The sequence below is a fragment of the Emydura macquarii genome, unplaced genomic scaffold (genome assembly GCF_026122565.2).
Source record: "Emydura macquarii macquarii isolate MOO-44397 ecotype Brisbane River unplaced genomic scaffold, CSIRO-AGI_Emac_v2 contig_2636, whole genome shotgun sequence".
Classification (NCBI taxonomy): domain Eukaryota; kingdom Metazoa; phylum Chordata; order Testudines; family Chelidae; genus Emydura; species Emydura macquarii.
The window spans coordinates 16,317,320-16,340,911 of record NW_027132773.1 but is presented as its reverse complement, the minus strand read 5'-3'; the positions used below and the strand labels follow the sequence as shown (position 1 = coordinate 16,340,911).

General features: G+C 39.9%; 1 protein-coding gene across 1 annotated transcript in view; it reads left to right on the top strand.

Annotated features, from left to right (window-relative positions):
* Nucleotides 1-23,592, top strand: part of DOCK4 (dedicator of cytokinesis 4) — a 373,592-nt gene that overhangs the window by 189,184 nt on the left and 160,816 nt on the right. Inside the window, exon 13 of the mRNA XM_067564219.1 lies at nucleotides 20,139-20,264. Coding sequence (XP_067420320.1) covers nucleotides 20,139-20,264 — 126 coding nt within the window. The remainder of the gene's footprint in view (nucleotides 1-20,138; nucleotides 20,265-23,592) is intronic.

Genomic DNA, 23,592 nt, shown 5'->3' with positions numbered 1-23,592 from the left:
CTGTCAGTGCAAATGTAGACAGAAAGCCAGCATAAGCAGCCTGGTGGAGATTTCCCTTGATCCAAAAACCCATTTTAGCCTCTTTACTCTCTACATAACACTTTGCCTTGCCACCTTCATGGAGATTAATTTTCAGAGTGAACTGGCAGTTTTTCTAGTTCAAAAATTCTATTCTCATCTGAAAAGAGAGAAATCCAGATCAAAACTAGAATCTGACTCTGTAACAGAGCCTGCACCCACCTCTCATAAGTACACCCCCTTCTGGCCAATACGTGCCTGCAATTACTCAGCTTTTTTGAGCGGAGCACAGTTAACTGTCATAGGAATCCCTCCACTCCCGTCCAATAGTTCTCAGCTGGTCTTCAGTGACACAGCCCTTTGGCCGAGCCACACACTGTCCCCGCTTCCAAGATACCTTGATATCTTGATTCCCAGATAGTCTCTATTCTTTTCACACCTGATATGGGGCCCTAGCACTAAGGCTTCCTACTTGGAGGCACTGCATTCTTCAACAACCCAACAGGGGGCCCATCTTGGTACCCTCCATTGGTGTTCTTTCAGCAGCCCTCCCTGGGCTCAGTCTGAACCAGACCAGCAGGGCCCATTACAGTACCCTCGCCTGGTCTGGCTCAGTTCTGGGCTCAGTCCCTGGCTCAGCCTGCCTGTGCTGACCTGTCTATTGTCCTGCCGTTCTTCTAGCCAACCATGCACCCAGTCCTCCCTCTTAGAGCTCCAGGCAGCAACTGAATGCTTTGATGTTGCTTCTTGCTTTTATATGGCCCTCGTGGCCTCTGATTGGCTGCTCCAGCAACCCCTCTGATTGGCTGCTCCCCTACACTCACTCTAGGCTGCCTGGAGGACTTCTGTTCTTCTCTATCCTGGAGCAACGTAAGGCAGGGCCATGAAGCTTCCAGCAGGGGGCCTCCGGACATAATCCATCATGTCACAGATGCCTTACAAACTAAATATAAAATTTCGCTACTGGTTTTGTATTTAGGCCTTAGAATGGATACTGCCAATACTGGGTTGGTTTATTTCCAGAAGCCTGAAGATTGGTGTTCCTCATAAATTTTCATCCTAGCTTCTTTTAAAAGGAAGGACCAAAGGGAAGGGGATTGTCTCTCCTTGCTCCCCCATGTTACAGGCCAGGATGGAGTCGTAATCATGCTCCTGTCTGTGGGGCTAGGATTGGCAGTGGGAGGAAAGTGAAAGTAGAGCTTCATGGACAAACATCATTGCATATTGGAGTGCAATCTGCTAGTAATACCTTTCATAGTGCTAAAGCAACACAGGTATCAGTCTTCTGACTTTTCTGTTGTGTTTTTTATCTTCTCTTCATCGGCTCATCACCATTTCTTCAGTTTTAATTTACATAGATGTTTGGGTAAGGCCACTGTTAATGTACTTTACAGAATATTGATGTGATTTCTTAGGAGTTTGCTTGAAGTTACAAATGTGAAGGCTCTAGTAAAAGGAGACCAGACTTTACCTTAGTTTTAAATATTAGTATACAAGTCATAAAAAGGAATACAAATGTATAATAATTTTAAAGTAATACATATAGTTATTGCCAATGCTATCAAAGAATTGGACAATAGCATGTTTCAGATGGTAGAACACTAGCCTTTTATCAAGAAGATTGTGAACTTCAACTCTCACGCCAAGGTTTAGTTTCAACAATTGGTAGAAACCCTCTTTTCACTGCTGTTGCAGATATTACTTTCTGTATGAGACTTGAAACCAGGGTCTTTCTTAGAGCCCTTAAAGCAGTGGTTCTCAACAAAGGGTACACGAACCCTTGGGGGTACACAGAAGTCTTCCAGGGGGTACATCAACTCATCTAGATATTTGCCTAACAGGTTACATAAAAAGCTCTAGCAATGTCAGCACAAACTAAAATTTCATATAGACTTGTTTATACTGCTCTATATACTATACCCTGAAATGTAAGTACAATATTTATATGCCAATTGATTTATTTTATAATTATATGGTAAAAATGAGAAAGTAAGCAATTTTTCAGTAACAGTGTACTTTCGTATTTTTATGTCTAATTTTGTAAGCAAGTTTTTAAGTGAGGTGGAACTTGGGATATGTAAGATAAATCAGATTCTTAAAAGGGGTACAGTAGTCTGGAAAAATTGAGAGTTCTGCCTTAAAGAACAAGGGATAAACTCTAATGCATTCATTAACTTTTCTCTTTCTTAATAAAACAGGCACAGATACCCCAGGGCCCAAGCAGACTGCTACTGATCATGTAATAGCCGCCTCATTTTGCTACAGAATCACTGTACAACCAGTGAACTTGCTGAATTGTAAAATGGCTTAAGATCTTTTTATATTAAATGTGTGTGTAAAACAAAGCCAAATTCTGGTCATAATTGAAAGTGATTTTAATATAGAAGAACATCACCACAATTTGTAATTCCAATTTTTAAATATTGATTTTTTCCTCTTACTGTAACACCTTCAAAAACAATGTTTCATAGTAATATGGATTTCTGATTTTTACTGTGAGAATATACTATATAGTACTTTTTTCCTGCCTAAAAACATTTGATGTTTTCTGAATCCTAGTTTTCTATCCATTAATAAACAGTTACATGTGATCAGCTTTTTCAAAATTGAGATGGGGCATGATAAAAGGAAAGATGGTCCTAGTCATCAAAGCACTGGCCTGGGCTGTGGGAAACCCAGATTCAATTCCTGCTCTGCCACAATCTTCCTGTATGACCTCGGACAAGGCACTTAGTACGTCTGTGCCTCAGTTCCCCATCTGTAAAATGGGGATTATAGCACTTTCCTAACTCACAGGGATTTTGTGAGGTTAAGTATTCTGAAAATTGTGAGGCGTTTAGACACTACAGTGATGGAGGCCATATAAGTAACTAAGATAGCTAGATAAAGAGAAATAGAAATAGAATAGATTTGATTTGACATTTTTCAGCATACAGTTTAAATCTGCTTAATGCTGTCATTTATCAACGTGAAATAACTCAGCAAGTTCTGTGGTAGACTGTTACTTTCATCTCTTCTTTATACAGACTAAATCCATCTGCATGTAGAAGACAAAAATGGATTGCATAGGATCAGACAGGAAAGGTTCAACAGTTGTGCAGATGCCACCTTTGATGCTCTAATAAAAGCCCCTTAAAACTCTTATGCTGTTGATGCAATATTTTTGCTCTTGAGAGATAAGATGAGGGGGCACACATACACAATCGATTTTTCACTTGTTAATGCCAAGAGGAAGAAAATCCATTTAAATCTCAGAGATTAAATTACTGGAGTAGAAAATTATAAATTTAGCTAGCTACTTTATAATTTTGGACTCTGTCAAAGGAGTTCCAAAGAAATAGTATGTATGGAAGGAAAGATCTTTTCCTATCCCAGGATTTTGGAATGCTCTTAATGAGATTTAAAATGGTAACACAACTTAATTGCATGTTTACTGAGAAGCAGCATGTTATTTTGTGGCGGTAATGCAATAACTACATAGTAACTCTGTTGGAAACAGTGTTAACTGTACATTAACTTGAATTGATGGGCAGACCTCAAGGTTTAAATAAGATAAAAATCCAAAATTGTGGGATTTTCCTTCCCCTCTCAGCTTGAGTAAGACTCCAACATTTTTTTTTTTTCAGGCCTCTGGCACCATCTATCTTCAAAGCTGCATTGTGCAGATGAGGCTTTTCTTGGAACCTCCAAACAAATCTTTCACCCTCTTGCATGAGTCTGGGGTGTACATAGTCCAAGACCAACATGATAAATGAATGTGCAGGAGCCAGAATTAAGCAGGACCCTGAAAATCATTTTTAAATATGGAGGGAAGAGAGGAAAGAGACAGGGTGTGAGACCTAAAAGAGGACGTGGCTTGTGTTGAGGGAGAAAGTCAAGGCCTGGTATGGTTGCGTTGTGAAAGAGATGCACCAACCCCAAACTTTAAAAGTTTGTTTTGACAGAGAGGAATGAGATTCGGGCTGTTTAAGATGCCTAGTTCACCATCCCTAGTAAATTTTATCCCCGTCCCCTGATAACAGTGCAGTAACTTGGTCTTTCCACTGTAGGGGAAATTAGAGCATAAATTGGGTGATACTTTCCTGTTTAGTCCTCAATTGTCTCTGTTCAACAACAAGACAAGATGAATAAAGAAGCTTATGAGCAAGAGAATATCTTAAAGAAATTGTTCAAGTATCATTCATTCTTGTGGAAAGCATTGTTTCCATAATGCTGTCAAGATCAGACAAAGGTGGATGCATCTATTACACTGGCTTCTGGGCATTTTCCTCCTGTGCATCTAACTTTCAAGACCATTTTTTACACACACACATACACATGTGTTTGTGTAGGTAGATTCTGAACATTATGGTATTATATCGGTTTTAACCTATTTACTTTATCGTCTACCACTCTTTAGTTTGTGCAATATATTTATTGTTTCTCTTTTCATGCATGAGGCCTTAACCAATAAGGTGAGACGTGGCCTCACTTCCCACTGAAGTGGGTGAGATATGGTTATTTTGGGTACCTTTCATGATGGGTCCAATAGTGACCTGTGTTTATGAATACCATTTGCAACTAAGTCACACAAGACATGCTAACTGAATGTTATCCTATCCATTAAGTAGCCCCTTATTTACTTGGAGGAATTTTATTAGGTTTTGCAGCAGTCCGAAGAAATTGTATAATTGATACAACTGAAAATCCGGAACTCTGTGCCAAGTACATCAGCAAACACTATACAGCAAACTGAATCAGTGTCCACACTGAAGACCCCACCCAGATTATCCTCCAAAACAAAGATTTTGCTACCCACTCTCTACCATCCACTTAATCTCTGCCATCTCTTTCCTAGAAAATCCTTGTTAAAACAGAGAAGCATTGCAATGTAATCTAAAGAATAACAATTTCTTGCTTTTCCAAAATAATGAGGAAAACTTGAAAGTCTAACTTGGGACCCTCCTCTGGAAATATCCTGTCTCCAGTCCCTGCTATTTAAACTGAGGGACTGTTAATTTGAGTGCCTCCATTAAATTCACTTTCTGTGGTATCATATGAAGAAAAGATGGTGGAATCCTTGGACGAGTCCAGATTTAAGGATATATAGGTTTCATAGCATTTAAAACCTGAAGGGGGCATAGATTATCTAGTCTGACCTCCTACACATCAGACTGTTAAATAACACGCAAATAGACCGTGAAAACTAACAACTTAAACTGCATCTAAAACCAAATCTGAAGCGAGTGCTGGTCATGTAATACAGGCATAACGTGATCCTAGTGATCGCACGAATGCATAACAAGTGGGCAACTTCATGCTGCACTGTCTGAAGTTTGAGTAGCTCTCTGTTGGGTGTTTCTCAGGTATCCGATTTTGGGATGGTAAATGCTTAGGTCATAATAGGCTATGGAAAGGAAAAGTATACCAAGAAAAAGGTCACAGCATTCTGGTAAAAATAAAATAAATAAGTACATTCTTGGGCTCGGATACTGTCTTGGCATCCAGAAGCAGCTAAGGATCCAACAGGATCAGCAGCTGTAGACCTGAGAAACTAAATAAGAGCACCAGAGGGGTAGCTATGTTAGTCTCTATGCAGCAAAAACAATGAGAGTCCTGTAGCCCTTTAAAATTTAATTTCTGCAGGCATAAGTGCAACCCACTTCATCAGATGCAAGAAATAGAAATCAGATAGGGGGTGTATATATATACATCCAAGAGTAAGGAGCAACAACAGGAAGGGTAGGTGTTAGCAAAGTCCATTCAGTTAGAGTAGATAAGGCCTATTAATAACGATTGATTAGAAGGTGAGAATGTGTGAACAGTGACAATTACTTCTTGTAATGAGATGACAATTCCAAGTCCCTATTCAGACCCAGTTTGATTGTGTCAAGTTTGCATATAAGTTCCAGCTCTGCAGTTTCTCGCTGAAGTCTGTTTTGAAGTTTGTTTGTTGAAGTATGGCAACTTTCAAGTCAGCTATGGAGTGTCCTGGGAGATTGAAGTGCTCTCTGACTGGTTTATGGATGTTACCTTTTTTATGTCTGATTTGTGTCCATTTATTCTTTTGGATAGTGACAATCCATTTGGCCAATGTACATGGCAGAGGGGCATTGCTGGCACATGATGACATATATTACATTAGTAGATGTGCAGGTGAATGAGCTCCTTATGGTGTGGCTGATGTGGTTAGGACCTATGATGGTGTCACTAGAGTCAATGTGCGGGTAGAGCTGGCAATGGAGTTTGTTGCAGGGATAGGTTCCTGGGTTAGTGTTCTTGTTGTTTGGTGTATGGTTGCTGGTGAGTATTTGCTTCAGATTGGGGGACTGTCTGTAAGCAATGATAGGTCTGCCTCCCACGGCTTGAGTGAGTGAGGGATCATCTGCTAGAATAGGTTGTAGATCCTTAATGATGTGTTGGAGAGATTTTAGCTGGGGGCTGTAGGTGATGGCCAATGGTATTCTGTTGTTTTCTTTGCTGGGTCTGTCCTGTAGTAGGTGACTTCTGGGTACCTGTCTGGCTCTGTCACTTTGTTTCTTCACCTCCCCAGGTGGGTATTGTAGTTTTAAGAATGTTTTATGGAGATTCTGTAGGTGTTTGTCTCTCTCTGAGGGATCGGAGCAAATCTTAGGGCTTGGCTATAGACAATGGATTGTGTAATGTGTCCAGGGTGGAAGCTGGAGGCATGAAGATATGTATTGCGGTCAGTTGGTTTTCGGTATAGGGTGGTATTAATGTGATCATTCTTTATTTGTATTGTAGTGTCCAGGAAGTGGATTTCTTGTGTGGACTTGTCCAGGCTGAGGTTGATGGTAGGGTGGAAATTATTAAAATCCCGGTGGAATTCTTCAAGGGACTCTTTCCCATGGGTCCAGATGATGAAAATGTCATCAATGTAGCGTAGGTAAAGGAGAGGTGCTTGGGGACGAGTTTCGAGGAAGTGATATTCTAGGTCAGCCATAAAAATGTTGGCATACTGTGGGGCCATAGGGTGCCCGTAGCTGTGCCACGGACTTGAAGGTATAGATTGGCTCCAAATCTGAAGTACTTGTGGGTCAGGACATTTTTGTCTTAATGTATCTACATTATCTTGGTCTTATCTGTTTTAAATCCCAGCTAGCTCACTCTCCTCTAAACCCTAATCCGGGAAAAGCACCAGACAAGGCAGTCAGCTACATCAACCAGGTCAACACAATAAGGTATGTTTACACGGCAATAAAAGACCCATGGCATGGCCGCGGCTGGCCTGGGTCAGCTGACTTGGGCTTCCGGGGCTTGGGCTTCAGGGCTATAAAATTGCAAGGTAGATGTTTGGGCTTGACCTGGAGCCAAGGCTCTGATTCCCCTTCAAGGGGAGTGGGTCTGGGAACCCGGGCTCCAGCCTGAGTTTGAACGTGTGCACTGCTATTTTTAACTCTGCAGCCCATGTCCTGTGAGCCCAGGTCAGCTAACTTGGGCTCTCAGCCTTGGTGCCAGGGGATTTTTATTGCAGTGTAGACATACCCATAGAGGCTTACGTCCCAACTGTGCATTGTTCTGCTCATGTACTCAGTGCTGTAACAAAGGGTTTGGGTAGCAAAGGTGGCTCTGAGACATTTTAGTGGTCCCATAGTCTGAGACAGCCAGCATGCCCAGCCCAAACCCATCCAGTGTAAGAGTTGTCGCATGGAAACTCCAACTTACCCTCTGTTTCTTGGCGTTGCATATAGGCAATAGGAAGCAGAGAACAGCTGGAGAGCAGCATGCTCCAGCTGTTCCCCCTCTTTTCCAGCAAAACAAATTCCTCGCCCACACCTGATGCTCACAGCAGGGCTAGGAGGGGGAGATCAGTAAAGAGATGTTAGGCCAGCTGATGAGGCCCCTTCACTCAGGAGCAGCAGATTTCCACCTCCTGTTTAACATTACTGTAAGCTGGTGGCACTGTCCAGCCGGGACGTCGCAACCCTTCCTTGGGCCCAGGCTCCGAGGAAGGCCACAGCATCTCCCTTTAGCGGGAATAATCAATGCCCGTTCACAAGTCTTTAGCCCTGGCCCCCCAGTGGGGCAGGCTGACAAGCGGTCTGGTACCCCTGGCCCTTGGGCAGGGCGCGGCAGGCAAGCAGTTGGCAGTCCCTAGCCTGCAAGCTGGGTAGGGCTGGTTGGGTAGTCAGCAGCCACAACCTTCCCATAGGCAGGGCTCGTACAACAGCCTGGGGCCCCCAGCCTGGCAGGCAGGCGAGGCCAGTAGAGCTCGGGAACCTCTGTCTGCGCCCACAGAGGATAGCACTCCCTCCCAGGGTGGTTAGGGAAGGGGGGAATGGGATGCAGGCCCACCCATCTCGACTGCGTCCCAGCCCAGGGCCCTAGCAGTGGCAAACTGCTTTGCCACTGAATCAGCAGGGCTCCAGCCGCAATACGCTGATGGGGTTTAGCCCTGACTCAGTCGCTTGTGAGCCGGCTGTCCCTGGGCCACTTCCTTCCCCTGGTCCCCGGGTACCTGTGTGCATCATTTTTTCCCTGGGTCACTGGGGTATATTGTGAGTGGCAGGCCCGCAAGTCCCTCCTTGGTGACCAGCGGCAGGTCCGGGAATTCCTCAGTGGAGGGCAGCTCCTCCAGGTCACCAGGTCCCAGGGGTTCCTCTGATCCACAGGGTTCACTCAGCTCCCAGGGTCCCCTGGCATCAGGCAGCTCCTGCAGGTCAGGGCCAGCCTCGGGGTATTTCCCACCCATGAGTCTCAGGTGGCTCTTTCCAGCTACCAGGGCTCGGTGGCCTGGTCCAATCACTAGGGTCTGGTGGCCCTATCCAGTCACTAGGGCCTGGCAATCCAGGCAGGTTTTGGATGTTCCGCTAGGTGGGACGATTGCGCCAAACAGCTGCTCAGTCGGGGTCAGGCCTAGGCCGCAGTCTCCAGGAAGACACATCTGCCTCCAGCAGCAGCTTCCTCCCTACTGAGCTGCCAGGCCGGCCTTTTGTACTTCCCCTTCCTGCTTTGACTCCGCCCCTTTGTTGCAGGGCAGTTTGGGCATCGCAACCCTTCCTCGGGCCCAGGCTCCGAGGAAGGCCACAGCGCCTTTCTACAATTACAAAGCGGCATGCAGGGGATAGAATACAATAAAGAATAAGGCCCTTATAGCTCAGGGTCATTCTCCTATTGGCTAGAGATCCCATAGGCAGTCCATACGCTCTCCGCTGATGTCCTCCCATGCTTACTGAACAGAAAGAGTGACAGAATAGAGCTTAGTGCACCATACAAGATAGCCTTTTGGGCATATGAGTAATCACCCAAATCTTCCCTGTGTGTCCTCTCTCAGCTAAAACAACAGAACTACTGTAGTGACTCTGACCATTCTTACCAGGGTTCACGGATGTGTCAACAGCACTCCTGAAGCTTATTTTATATCAAAGCATCACTAATGTTTATACAGTTGAGTGCTTTTATTTAATTACTTGACACTTCTGTGGCAGTTTATTAATCTGCTTGTTTAATCCTTTGTTATATTTTGTGACAAGGGGATTATGTATATTATGTTTTGCTGTGTTTGAATTAGTTAGCGCTGAAGACTGCTATTTGAAAAATATTTAAAGTAGGAGCAGTGCTGAGATATTTTGCTTTGATATAAGTACACAAGGTGTAAAAACATCTTTCTTTGTTCTCAGTAAATGTGAAGGCTACAAGATTGAATATGTTAGAGAACTTTGTCTGGAAATTATTGCTAAATTAGCTTGAATTATAACTTTGCAGTAGAAAAAAGTCACTTTACAGTTGACTATTTTTAGACAGGATTTTTAGAGTACTTTGTCTCCTTTCATTTTCCAAGTATTTTTTCCAAGTAATGGATATAGCTTTACAATTAACAACAAATAAAGAGTATCCGAGTGCAGGAATAGTCAAAATAAATATTGAAAAACCATAACTAATCTACTGAGGGAACATATTATGAGACAAAGATGATACTGATTCTTCAAGGCAGGCTGAAAGAGCCAGTCAAGTATAATTTTCCTTGCATTATTCTGGTAATACCAACATGTTGTGCCCAAAAAGGTTAAGGCTGCTTGTATACTAAAAGTGATTTTTCAGAAGATACTTTTAATGTATCCTTGCTGTGTAGTATGACTCCATTAATAGGCTGCTTGAGGGGGAGAGGGGGAAGATGGGCTTCAGTAATAGGTGGTTTTATCTTGAACTGCATTCTTAAGTATGTGTGAGTACACTTTTTCTTCCTGTGTGCCTTTGTGTGAGATTTTAAGGGGCACCTGCATAATAGCAACACTGGATGGCTTGCTGTTCTCCTCAGCATTGCATTGTGCCTGTGATTTACCCAGCCCTGGCACCCAATTTAAAGCCTGAATTTTTGTGTAAGATTACAGAATGAGAAAAGCTCATTCCCGTTTTCATCCTTGCAGTTCTACAACTTTTTCAATAATTGGCAATGTCTTACTGGTAAAGTTTTTTAGCCTTTTCATTTTCCAAAATTCATTCTGCTGGTTACTATTCCATAGTGCTGCAGACTTGCTTAACTTTATCTATTGAAGGAATAGCTAGCCCTCAGGAAGCTTTAAATGATCAGTTTAATGAACATGCTTGTAAAAAGGTTTTAGCTCCTCCAGGGGTTATACCTACAGAATTATTACCAAAGTATCTGGGCTTGTTTGGCTGTGGGGATATGTTTCTAACTCTTTTCTTAGGTCTCAGTTAAATCTTGATTGGATCTTTATGTGAAACAAGATATTAAAGTAATAACTGAAGATTAAATAGCTGAGTATAATATTTCTGGTACAATGATGTGAAAGCTGGCAGAGCTTCAATTAATGAAGAAGAAAATAGCAGCTATTCCCCTCAGGGTCTTTCTGTATCTTTCTATTGTAATTAAGATACTAAAGTATTTATAAATGTGAGATTGGGTATTTTGTAGATTAGTTATATATATTAGTTAAAAATAAAATGCATAAAAATTCATTTTAAAGTTCAGTTTAAATGTCTTGACTTTGTATCTCAAACAATAGAATGTGAGTATCAGACTTTACATACTATATATCTCATTAAAAGAAAAGGAATGTCTTTAATCAGTAGAGCAAGGTAGACAATGGGGAAAGCAGAATACTACTCTTGAAATTAGCATGGAAAAATAACCCACTCTGGTTCCCAGGTTAGGGGGAAATGACTGGTGTTTTAAAACATGTCTGCTTACACACGCTTAACACTTTTTGAAAACACCATTTATCATGTAGGGTAGACAAAGATAGTGATGTTTAAAAATTTGCTAGCTTGTCAACTCTAGGGAGGTTTGAATGCAGTGATCTCACCTACCAAATACCACTTTGGCTGAAGAAAAGATGCCACTGATCCGTTGGAGGTATAAGGAGGAGTTCCTGTCACCCAATCATGTGCAGCTGTTCTCAGCAGGATGTGGAGATAGTTATATAGAGTCATCTGGATCATTTGGTAACATGGGCATGTTAATACAGCCAGATGCAAGGTCATATGTCTAGGAACTAAGAATATATGTTGCACTTACAAATGGGGTACTGTGTCATGGAATGTAGTGGCACTGAAAAGGAGGGTCATGGTAGAAAACAAATGGTGTAATTAATAGGCAAAAATGATTCTTGGATGTATAAGCAGAGGAATATCATGTAGAAATAGGAATGTGGTCTTACCTCTATACACTGCATTACTGAGATCATTACTGGAATACTGTGTCCTGTTCTGATGTCCACACTTCAAACAGGATGTTGAAAAATTGAAGAGGATTCAGAAAAAAGCTACAAAAATTATTTGAGGTCTGGAAAACCTGCCTTAGAGTGAGAGACTAACATAACTAATTGGTTTATCTAATAGAAGGGTAAGAGGTGACTTGAACATAGTCTACCTATGTGGGGAAGAGATTTCTGATTAAAGATGGCTCTTGAATCTAGTGCAGAAAGGCATACTGAGATCCCATGGTTGGAAACTGAAGCTAGACAAATTCAGACTAGAAGAAATAAGGCACATTTTTTTAACAGTGAGGGTAATTAATTAATGGAACAATTTACCTAGGAACATGGTGGAGTCTCCATTATTTGAAGTCTTTTAAATCAACTCTGGATTTTTTTTTCTAAAAATCATATTCTTGCTCAACGGGAAGCTATGGGTGTGATGCTGTTTGAAGTATGGATGACCATTTACGATATTATTGATATCAATATTACAAAATTGCAATGGATTTTACAAGCTATGCCATGTAAGATCATTGGAAAAGCTATGATTTGCTAAATATGATAAGATTATCTAGATGTATGTATCATCTTTGAATTGTAAGTTATGAATATGTGTGATATATCTGTATCTAAAACTTGTGCTGTGTTACTGGGTTACACCTCCAGACAGATTAGCATCAGCACTATCCAGCCTGCTTGATGGCCCATCAAGGGCAATCAGCTGTACAATGGCCCAGGTAGAGAAGCCAGAAGCTACATCTATGAGTCAGCAGGACATGTAGAGACATGCCTGTGGACAAGGGACAGACTCAAAGTGTTTTCCATGCTCATGTGCTGTGAGCTTGTGTTTAAGCCACGTGACAAGTAATATAAAAGGCAACCACACCATCTCCATTTTGTCTTCACATCTGCTTCTTACCTCTGGATCATCTTCTCCACAATTGAAGCTTTGAACAAAGGACTGACAGACCCATCCAGGTACTGGATGTGCTCCAGAGGAATTGTAGAAGCCAACAAAATCACCAATACTGCTTAGAATCTGACATACATGGACTTTGAAGTCATATGTATGTATCCAATTGCTTTGATCATTTAACATCTTTCATCTTGTTTGTTTATTTCCTTTTATAATAAACCTTCAGTTTTAGATACTAAAGGATTGGCTGGCAGTGTGATATTTTGGGTAAGATCCAAACTAATAATGATCTGGTAATGTGGCTGACCCTTTGGGAGCCAGAGACTGAAATGCAGTAAGAGGGCTGTGCATTTATTTATTTATTTATTTATTTTTTGAGGGCGGGCGATGCTGCTTGATAACCAGGCTGGGGAATCAAGAGCACTGTTTGTGACTGGTTGGTGAATCTAACTTTATTGTTAGCCATCAGTTTTGGGAGAATCTGTTCTCCTTTTTGCAGCCTGCCCTGACCTTGGCATTTTCAGGGGGGCTAAGCTAGGCATATCAGGTCACAATGGGCTTTGCTCGGAAATGCTTGAAGGGGAGAGGTTCTTCACACTATATGTAGGAGGTCACACTGGCTCATCATAATAGTCCCTTCTGGCCTTAAAATGTATTAATATGATCTTCCAGATCCTAATCTGCCAGTGCCTCTTGCAGTTACTAGGTCGTGAAATAAAGCTCCACCATTTCCAGAGTGAAGAAATGCCAGGCACATACTCTCTTGTCACAGTGAAACGCCACTTACATGGAAGTCTTTGTTTTCATCTGAAGAAAAAAATTACTTCACTTTAAGAGGGCTTGACTGTATTCTCATCCAAACTCAAACCAGCTGAAACTGAGCCTTAGGTACAAGTATTCAGCTCATTTATGAGCTCTAGGCCAAGTGGTCAAAAGTGTAATTGGGAAGCCAATGAACTCCTTTCCTGTACCAGGGATTTGAAGAATCCTCACTGAGACTTCTAAGACTGGGGAGAGAAGGAAAGCTGTTGGATTTTTCCTTGGCAATTCAGATTAATCAGACTCATGCCTTCAAGTGAACTTGCAGATGTTGGCTGGCTTTCCCCCCTTCACCCCAAACATGAACAGCACTTTAATTCATGAACCCCTTTGTGAACCAAACCCCACAGGGTTCGTACACCCTCTGTTTTCCATTGTTTTAAACTGCAGTGAATTGATGCATAGTTGATTTTATATTTTAGTGGCAGGCTAGATACCAAGTGCACTCATTGTTTTCTGTGCCATTGCAATGTGGACACTTTAAACATTGCTAGAAATGCAAACACCGGTGTGCTTTCAGAGTTACTTTAAAATCCTTTGATAGCTTTGTTTCGACAGTTGCCTTATTTTATTATCTTTCTAAAAAACAAACGGAGCTGGTTAGCCACCTGTCCAAGATTTTCATGTCACCTTCCTGAGCAGCTGCTGGGTATTCTCTTCTTAATATGATCTAGGAGTTTCTGTTGCTTGTGGCTAGAATTTGAACGTAAACACTTTTTATTCAGAAAAGCTCAAACATAAGTGAAAGGCTCTGAGCATAATGAATACAGTTTTCCTTTCTCTCCACTTCACAGCTACACACAGGAATCAATACTGCAGTATCAGAGCCAGCCTAATGTAAAATGACAGACCTAACAAAAATGTAGAATGCTCATTCAGCAGCTTGTCAATTTTATACATCATCTCTGTTCTGAATGGAAATAATAATCTTTGGTAAATTGTAATGCAAGTAAATTGGGAGAAATCTCTTGAAACTGCAAATGAAAGGTGTAAAAAACAGTCTGTTTGCAATTCCATACAATGTTATTTTTTGGTGTTACTCTTGCAACTGGATTACTGTAAGAGTGATTTTAATTTAGATCTAGTGTGTTAAATATTAGGAGGATAGAAACCTAAGAGAATTCTGTTTAAGGAAAAAATGTTTGATTGTTAAAAAATCGTACTAATTGTTTGGAGACAGATTAATTGATTTCTTTGCACATTTTAGCTACCATTTTTCAAAGAATGCCAAATATATTGTGCTTTTTGGGGGGCTGCTAACTAAGATACTGATAACACTAGCTAGACCCAGACACAATGTAGGGATTTTTGTAAAATTTGCAACACCCATGTTGTCAATACACTCCAATTCTAACAGGCTCATTCCAGTTTTTACTAACACTGAATCTCTGGACTTGACTGATAATTGTGTGGTGGGGGTGTGTGGTGATAGGGACATAGATCAGTGGGCAGTGATGTGAAGCCAGCAGATACGTGGCATTTATGATCTTAGGCAGAAACAAAGTCAAGTTTTCAGAGGCGAATTACCATATTATTATGCCACATGTTCTTAACATGACTGCATTCCTTTTCTTCTGGTATCTTCCTCACCTCTTTCAAATCTGCTGTTGACGACACTCCTCTTAAGTAACCTACCTCACCTGAAGTCTGACACATTACTGTCCTGTCTCTAAACCTTCCTTTCTCAAAGAAGCATATTTTCTCATCTTTCTAATCCTTCCACATAAAAGCAATCTTGATCAATTGCAACTTGAGTTTCTCTCTGGCCATATCATGAAAACAAACTACTCTATAGCACATATTGTAGTTAAGAATCTTGTTTCTTCCAGATACTGATGGATTCTCGTTCTCTTGCACTATGCCTAGAATAGCACTTGAGATCTGTTTTAATTAACTAGAGTTATAACCTTTTAAAATGTGAATGTCCTAAAACAAACATCTGCGAGGTGCCCAGATTTTAAAAGGTGGTAGCGTGAGTTCACTGACAATCAAGTTATAACAGAAACATAAATTCTAGTCCTTTGGATACTGTGCAGCAGTCATCTTCCTAAATTACCCCCAGAGGTATATGCTAATATTTGTTTCCCTCCTGTCACGGTTTCCATCATATTAATCAAAATGCCTCCTCCCTGGTATTTGTTCCACTTTTGTATCAAGATGCCTCCTCTGTGGAAATCACAAAGTTTCAATCACAGCCACTATGCTTTTTCTATCTTGCTTCTCTTCTCCTTAGTGTTATGGAATATATAGTTCAGATACTACATAATCTTCTAACACCTTCATTCACCTTTCTCTGAATGTCTTAAAAGCTGTGACTTTGTCCTCAACTTTTTCAGTTAAATATTTAGAGACGTCTCCTCTTCTCTCCTGTGCTTGTAAATTAACTTATTACAATTTTCAGCTATGTTGCCCATATGTCTTACTGCCTTGACTTCACCTCTGAAATCCTCATCCATGCCTTATTGTCCTCTTGCCTTGACTATTGCAATTTGTTGTCTCTAACCTCTAAGGGTATGTCTACACTGCGGCTGGGAGCATGCACAAGCTAGCTACTGGAGTATGGACCCAGGTTGGGGAGGCTTATGCTTGGATAGCTAGTCTGTGCTGCTGTCCATGCCACAACATCCCCACTGTTATTTTTAGGGCTGTAGCCTGAAAAGAGCTAGCAATCATTTCTGTTGATGGGGGGAGCGGGAGAAGAGGGCAATTGTCATGAGGCCTAGCAATTTAAAAGGGCCCAGGCCTCTTCCGCCTCCCGCCCTGTCCATACTCCAGCCCAGGCCCCGCATGACCCCACCGCTCCTCCCCTGATCAGCTTCCCTGCTGTCGCTTGCCGAATGTGTCCCTCCTCTCCTTCCCTGTTCATCCTCCCTCCACTGCTCGTCACGTCCCTCCCTCATCCCCCTTTCTGCCTCCACTCAGCCTCTCCTGGCTGTAGCTCACCGCCTAGGGGGAGGGTAGAAGAGAGGAGGAGGACTGAAGTGGGGGAGGAACAGAGTGGCGAGCAGGGGAGGGGGTGAGGATTGGGACAGACCAGGGGTGGACTGTGGACAGGGTTTGGGTTGGAAGAGGTGGGACGGGACTGTTCTGCCCTTGGGCTCAGAATTGCTGTTGGTGGGCCTGCTAGCGATGCATGCCTTCCCAAACTGGGAGGCATACTCCCAGCTGCAGTTTAGATGTACCCGAAATGTCTCAGCTCTCTAGCCTATGCATAATGCTTCAGTCCACCTTTACACCATATTCGTGTCACTTCTGTCTTCATATGCATTAATTGCAGTGAACTAGTTCAAAATTGCCTTCTATGGATGTGTTATAGCTTACCTTGCTAATATTTCCTCTTTTTTCTCCTTCCTCTTTTCATCTATCAGCTGAGTACCCTAGTATAAGCTTGCTACTGAGAGTTGTCCTTGAGAGGTTCTTCCATTTGACCTACCTGTATCTCTCTGACTCATCTCTTCTTCTCTTTTTCAGATTTTATCTTAAAACGTATTTTTCTTCCCCTTTCTGTCTATACCTCTTATTTTTTTCTTTCTCTTCTTGGCATTGACTGCATGTTTGAATGTATTTTCCATACAATGTCTTTACTGTTTTTAAAATCTCTTGCCTTATACAGTACATGATTTATATGTCTATATACTGTCCATTGCATTATTTAATTCTAATGTATTTTGGGGTACAGGTTATATGAAAGATGCTATGCAAAATAAAAATATTGAATTATATATTTTTGTATATGTCTAAATGATAGATGCCTTAGAAAGTTTGTTTCTTTAAGCTTTTGTAGATCAGAAGATGATCCTTTCAGATTTAAACAGTGAATGCTGTGAAACACAGAGCTCTAATACGTGTCTTGTCTTGCAGAAGTCAGTATATACAATCCTTTAACAACCAGTTCAATCCCCCAGTTAAAATAGCTTTTGCCATTGATAGTTTTTCACATCTCATTTTTATGAGCAAAATAGAATTATCCAAGGAAATCTGTGAGATAAATGAAAAAGAAAGACTAGAAATCTTTAAATGCTGATTGGTTGCAAGGTCTTGAACTTTAAATTCAAGTGTTTAGGAAGGATAACAACATTACATGACACCAGACAGTGTACAATAGCTGAATATTTTTAGTACTGTTCTACTTTCTGTGATCTGGGTCTATGGTGAATATCTTTTAGGTTTCCTGGGAGAAAACAGTGTAATTAAAAAAAAAATTTGATAAAATAGTGAAATATTTCGTAATATATAAAAAGAATGAAGTTTTGGTAATTAGCTAAAAATTTATATCTCTAGGTCATGGTTTGTCATGTGGTCTAGATTGATGGTAACTGAAAGCCGTCACCCCTTAACAATTGTTCAGTTGCTTATATGAAATAGGTGGTCATGTCAGAACAGTTCAGAACAAATGTCTCTGACAGAGACAACGAATTCCTGTAGCTTTGTTGTCTATGGGAGACATGGAGTGGATGTCCTCAGTCTGTTGTGGTGGTTTACAAATGAAATCAAAATCAGTGACAAGGCCCATTGGTGAGCTGAGCATATTCATATGAACCTTTTTCTATTTAGCGCAATGTAACAACCTAAGGTGCAAGTGCACTTTTACCTCAAGGGGGTTAGTCACTCATTGATACCAAAGTGAACTGCCATAAATATTAATGAGACAAGGTGGGTGAGATAATATCTTTTATTGGACCAGTTTCTGTTGGTGAGTGAGACAAGCTTTCGAGCCTACACAGAGCGGACCTGAAGAAGAGCTTTGTGTAAGCCTGAAAGTTTCTCTCTCACGAACAGAAGTTGGTCCAATAAAATATATTACCTCACTCACCTTGTCTCTCTGGGACTGACAGGACTACAACAACACTGCATAAATATTAATGGAAGTTGTCTAGCCAAAGGCATTATACATCCTGTAGCTGACACTTCATCAAAATAATACATTTTTGTTGTAAATAACAAATTTCAGAAGAAAGAAGGTAAAAATTGCCATACTGGATTAGACCAGTGGCCTATCTAATTCAGTATTCTGACTGATAGTAGCTGATACCACATTTTGTAGGCAATGGTGCAACAACCACAAAATGATCAGTTACAAAATAAGCTAATCATGGGGGAAATTTCTTCCTACTCCCCCAAAAAGATGGCCCTGATGCCATGTTTATGTATATTTATTTACTGTGGCTTCCTTTATCCTCTAAGGTTCTTCATGACTTTTTAGGTTAATCCGTTTGTTTCCACTTACTAATGTAGATTGGACATTTGCCCCTATCTGCAACTGTATGTGTTGGTTGGCACATATATGTTGAAGTATTGCTGAGATCAGGGAGGATTAATCCTCACAAGCTCTATCATCCTGACACTTTTCACAATAATTACATTGAAATGACCAAAAGGCAAGCATGTCCTTTTTGTTCATTTCAGCCTGGTGCTTCCAGTTACATTGTATGCTGAAATTATCAAAGGTGAGAGCACTCTTCTCTTTGAGAACCATTATTTCATTGGAAGGGGAGTAATACTTTGCATTCATTAACTCTTGAGCACCATGTCTTTCAGCAGCCACAGAACAGAGCTTTTGTTAGAATGAATCAAACATGCTGAAAAAAAAACTTGTTTGTAACTTTAGCCCTTATGAGAGCTGAAATATGTTCAACGCACAATATTGTGTTGAAGGAGAAAAGTAGTAGGATTTGGTTATCTTACATTATTCTTCTAATTTACCTTGAGTTTTTGGTTTTAATAGCAAGAGTTTCACAAGGTTTGCTGTGATTAGAAGTGTACTGGTGATGTAGCTGTATATAATAACAGGTGTTCACTGAGCCTCCCACATTCTTCCATTACGAAGCCATCTTCAAAACAGCATACCTTTTGCTCTACATCAGACAACAAGACAGGATTTTGTTTGAATCTGCTTTCCTATTACATTTGCAGGACATTGCAAGCAATAATGTAGTTCTTCTCCCTCCTACACCTTTGTGTAGTACTTTCTTAAACAATTAATGCATTTCAAGAATAATGTTGTCACTTTTTTTAAAAAAATTGAGATTAGAACATTTTTCATTTTGATTAATATTCAAATACCTTTGTGACATGTAGTGATTTAAAAAATTGGTTTAATTATAGAAGTACTATAGAAATATAGAACCTGCATCAAGATTGTATTTTTGTGATTCTGCACCGTAATTTTTTTTCCCATATGCATATCTTTTCTTGGGCTCTCCAACATGTGGCTATCCATTGGCAAAGGGTAGACTCATGCGTTTGTCTTACTGCTTTAAGACGCATACTGAAATCTATTTTTTTCTAAGACTACATGGTGATTGGCTTGAGGAATAAAGCAAAAGATTAAGTGACAGAAAAGTATTACTAATAATTGACATTTCCCATAAGTGCATTCTTGTTAAGGTCTAATTAAGTCTGTTTGGCTAAGGGTTGAGCTACTGTGGTTGCCTCAGTTACAGACCAATGGTAGCCACCTGGTTACTACTTGTGTATGGCTTGATTGCTATCTAATGCTTATCTGTCTCTCTACATGGAGGATTCTTGTACTATGTTAACCTTTCCCAAATGCATACGACTTCTGAGATGGTTTAGAGTTATTGACCTTTGAATTAGAAAGATCATAATGAATTATGAAAACCTAATATCACATTTCAGTTTGAAACAAAATGTTTGAATGGATTTTAGTCATAGTGTTGCATTACACCATTCTTATGTCTCTTGTTTCTTCTCTTCCTTTTCAGGTCTGGCAGTTTCTCTTCAACTGTTTCATGGAGACATTGAACAAATTAGGAGAGAGTACACATCCATGTTTACTCATGGGGTATCAATAACAAGGAAGTTGGGTTTTTCCAATATTATCATGCCTGGTAGGTTAAAAAGAAAAATAAGAAAGAAATAACAAACAGACACATTGAAAATCATTTAATTTTGGATTCCTTTCCAAAGAAATGTTATACTTCAACGATTCTCAAACGTCAACCCACTGGGTCTTTAAAAACAGACGTATTTGCATTAATGAAATATAAGTTAAAAAATGGTCTGCTCTTCCATGCCTTGAACCTTGAATAGTCACTTCTATCTATGCCTGGTAAAATCTGATTTGGTCAAGTTTAATATCAACTTTGCGCAGGTGCAAAATAAGGTGAAATGCAGTGGAGAATCAGGCTCTAAATAAAGTAAGGTATAATCAGTGGAATTTTTAGGGGCTGTTAAAAGCTGTCATTCTAAATAAAGGCTCATGTAACTTGTTTGACACTTTCCATATGGTAGATTGTTTTACCAGTCTCTTGTATGTATATCGGGTGAAAAAGAAGGGGCAAAGAAGTAGCTGCCCAAATGCTGATGATGAAAGGAGCACAGAAGTTTTTACTAAACTTAAATGGTATTTTAACAAAAGAGGCATGTAATTAAACAGGAGTTAAGAGAGGTTGGGTAAAGGATTAATATGAATGTGCAGGTGAGAACATAGCAAAATAATTGGTAGTGATGCTGACCACAATTTTCTCTGGCTTAGCCTAAAAATCAGCTGTTTGTATAAAATAAATATCAATTTTTTTCAAAAGTTTAATAGAAGTTATATAGCCAGTATTTCTTTAAAAGAAAACCATACTTAAAACCATAATGATCTGGACCATTATTACTTGGATATTGTTGCTGACAAAAACCTTGAAATGTGACAGTGGTATAAATTGTCCTCATGACTCACTGCGGGTTTTTAATAGGGACTACTTTGCCTACCATAAATATGTATCATTGCACTTTTAGACAGTTAAACTAGAGGCAAATTAAAGTCCCAATTCAAGAAAGAACATGCTTCAATCCATTCTGAAACAGGAAAGCACTTAAACTCCTATTTAAATTCCTTTGAAATCAATGGGATTTAAGCACATTCTTCCTGAATTGGTGTCTAACATCTGGCAGTTTGTAACCATTCTTATGCTTTTACTGCCTGTTAAAACATCTGGCATTCAGCATCCTTGACCAGTATTTCAGATCACCTAACATCCAGCAATTGGATGTACAGAACCTGTAAGTTAATAAAATAATCTTGTGATTGTTGTGCAAATATTTGGAAAGCTTCATTGCAATATTTAGCAAAACATACCAATTGAGTCAGACACCATAATCTAAATATCAGTTTTACATGTGTGTTAATTGAAGGGTCAGATTTAAATATTATGGATTGCTATCTAATTTTATTTATTTGATGTGTCTGTGTGGAGGGGTGTTCTATAATTTAAAATAAATAAATTATTTTTAAAATTATATAACTGACCATAGTGGATGCAGTTTTACTGAGAACAAGTAATTCCCAGTAAGGGAAGTATCTACAGCTCATTGTTCATGTATGATTAATGAGCTGCTGCTGTGCATTGTCACATTGCCTATGATTGTTGTAAATAACTCTTTCCTCTTTAGATTTTCTCCTTATCTTCCTGGTGAGAGACAAAGTGATGTACTAACATATTATGAAAAACATGTGATAATGCAGCAGTATTGTAGCTGGAAAAATTTCACAGCTCAGTTTCACAGCTAAGTATTGTGCAGATTCATTTGAAAGTTGTCTATGTATACATAGATAGATAAATAGATATCAGTGTGCTGTTTCATCAGCTCAATAATTGCCTGCATACTTCTGTTTTGGAATCACACAGCTTTTGTCTGTCTTTACTGGCATAAATGAGATTTTTACTAAGATAAATAAAGACTTTTACTACGATAATCACCGTACTCTAGTAATGGCAAGCTCCACATTGCTAGCCAGATCAGTACAGTGTAGGTAGTGAAATGTATGCAGAAGATTGGTCACTGCAAATGCTGTGGACTTTTTAAAATTTAAAGCTCTTCTTTAATTTTGTTTTCTCTTTCAGCTTCTTTTCTTCAAAAATGCTGAGGCTGTGATCAATTGAAATAAATTAGGGAACGAATACAGTCATTTCATATTGGAAACATCCATTAATTTTATTGTTTCCTTTCTTTTTGTGGCAATTTAGTATTTTGTTAAGCTCAATTAACTCAAGTCAGTGCTCATAATCAAATCATAGTTGAATCATTAAATAATAGGCTTGGTATACAGTGTAGCTCAGACTCTGTGTAGCACAGATTGCAGTGTCTGCATTGAAAATGCCAAATCTGAAAACCCTTTCCTTTACTGGTGCCTTTTGAACTATAATTGCCCTTCATTTTCTCTTTTTATTGTTCCTTTTCTCTTTGGGGGTTTTGCTATTAAAAGCAATTATGCATGTTTTTATTAAACAGTGCCTTTTATAACACTGAAGTCTGACAAGATGGAGGATACAGTATGCTCTTTCCAGTGCATATGTAACACATTTAAACCCCACATTTTTTATGAAATGGGGAGATAGATTCTGAAGGATAGGAAAAGCCATTTATTTTTTAGCCTTATTCAAGTCATGTGTGACTCACTAGATTATAGCTGGCCAGGAGAAGGAAATGCTGTGGACAATCTCCTCCAAAATTTACTATGTGTAACCCGGTTATACAGATTCTATATAACTACAGCTACACGCCCTTTCCTGCGTCTCTGTTTGCTGAAGTACACGCCATAGTTCTCTTTCCAGGACTGCTCAGAAAGCATTATGCAGAGTTAAACTCTGTGTAGTTGTGTTTAAACCCTGAATTTAGGCCTTAGCAGCTCCAAGTCACCTGCAAAGACAGAGTACCACAGTTACTTAATATATAAATATTTACATTAATATTAACAAACAAACCAGGCATTTTGAACAGTACTTGAAGTGACTTTTGAATATCTGTTTGTTTCAGTGAAACAAATTGGGCTGTAAAAGCACCAGTGTATTCTTCTATACAAGCTTTTATAAACTTTTTGCTCTTTGTACAGTGCACATTACTGGAATACAAGTCTGATTTGCAGCATCTGAATCACAATGTACAGGTTTTGTGTAATGTGTTACACTCATTTATTCTACCACACACATACATACACATTCTTTCCCCACTATCTTCAGAGATGGTTCTAAGAATAGAGTGTTCTAATCTTCAGTGTGTCACCTGAACTCTTCACTGCTGGAATGACCACAGTAGTGTGTCTCGGTCTATATCCAAATCCCACCGCGGGGACAAGAGCAAGAAAAATCTGATTTGTGGATCCTTCTTGTAAGCAGCGTTCAACCTCTCTCTGTTGTTAATGGTTGGCTTGTTACTCGGTTTGTGTGG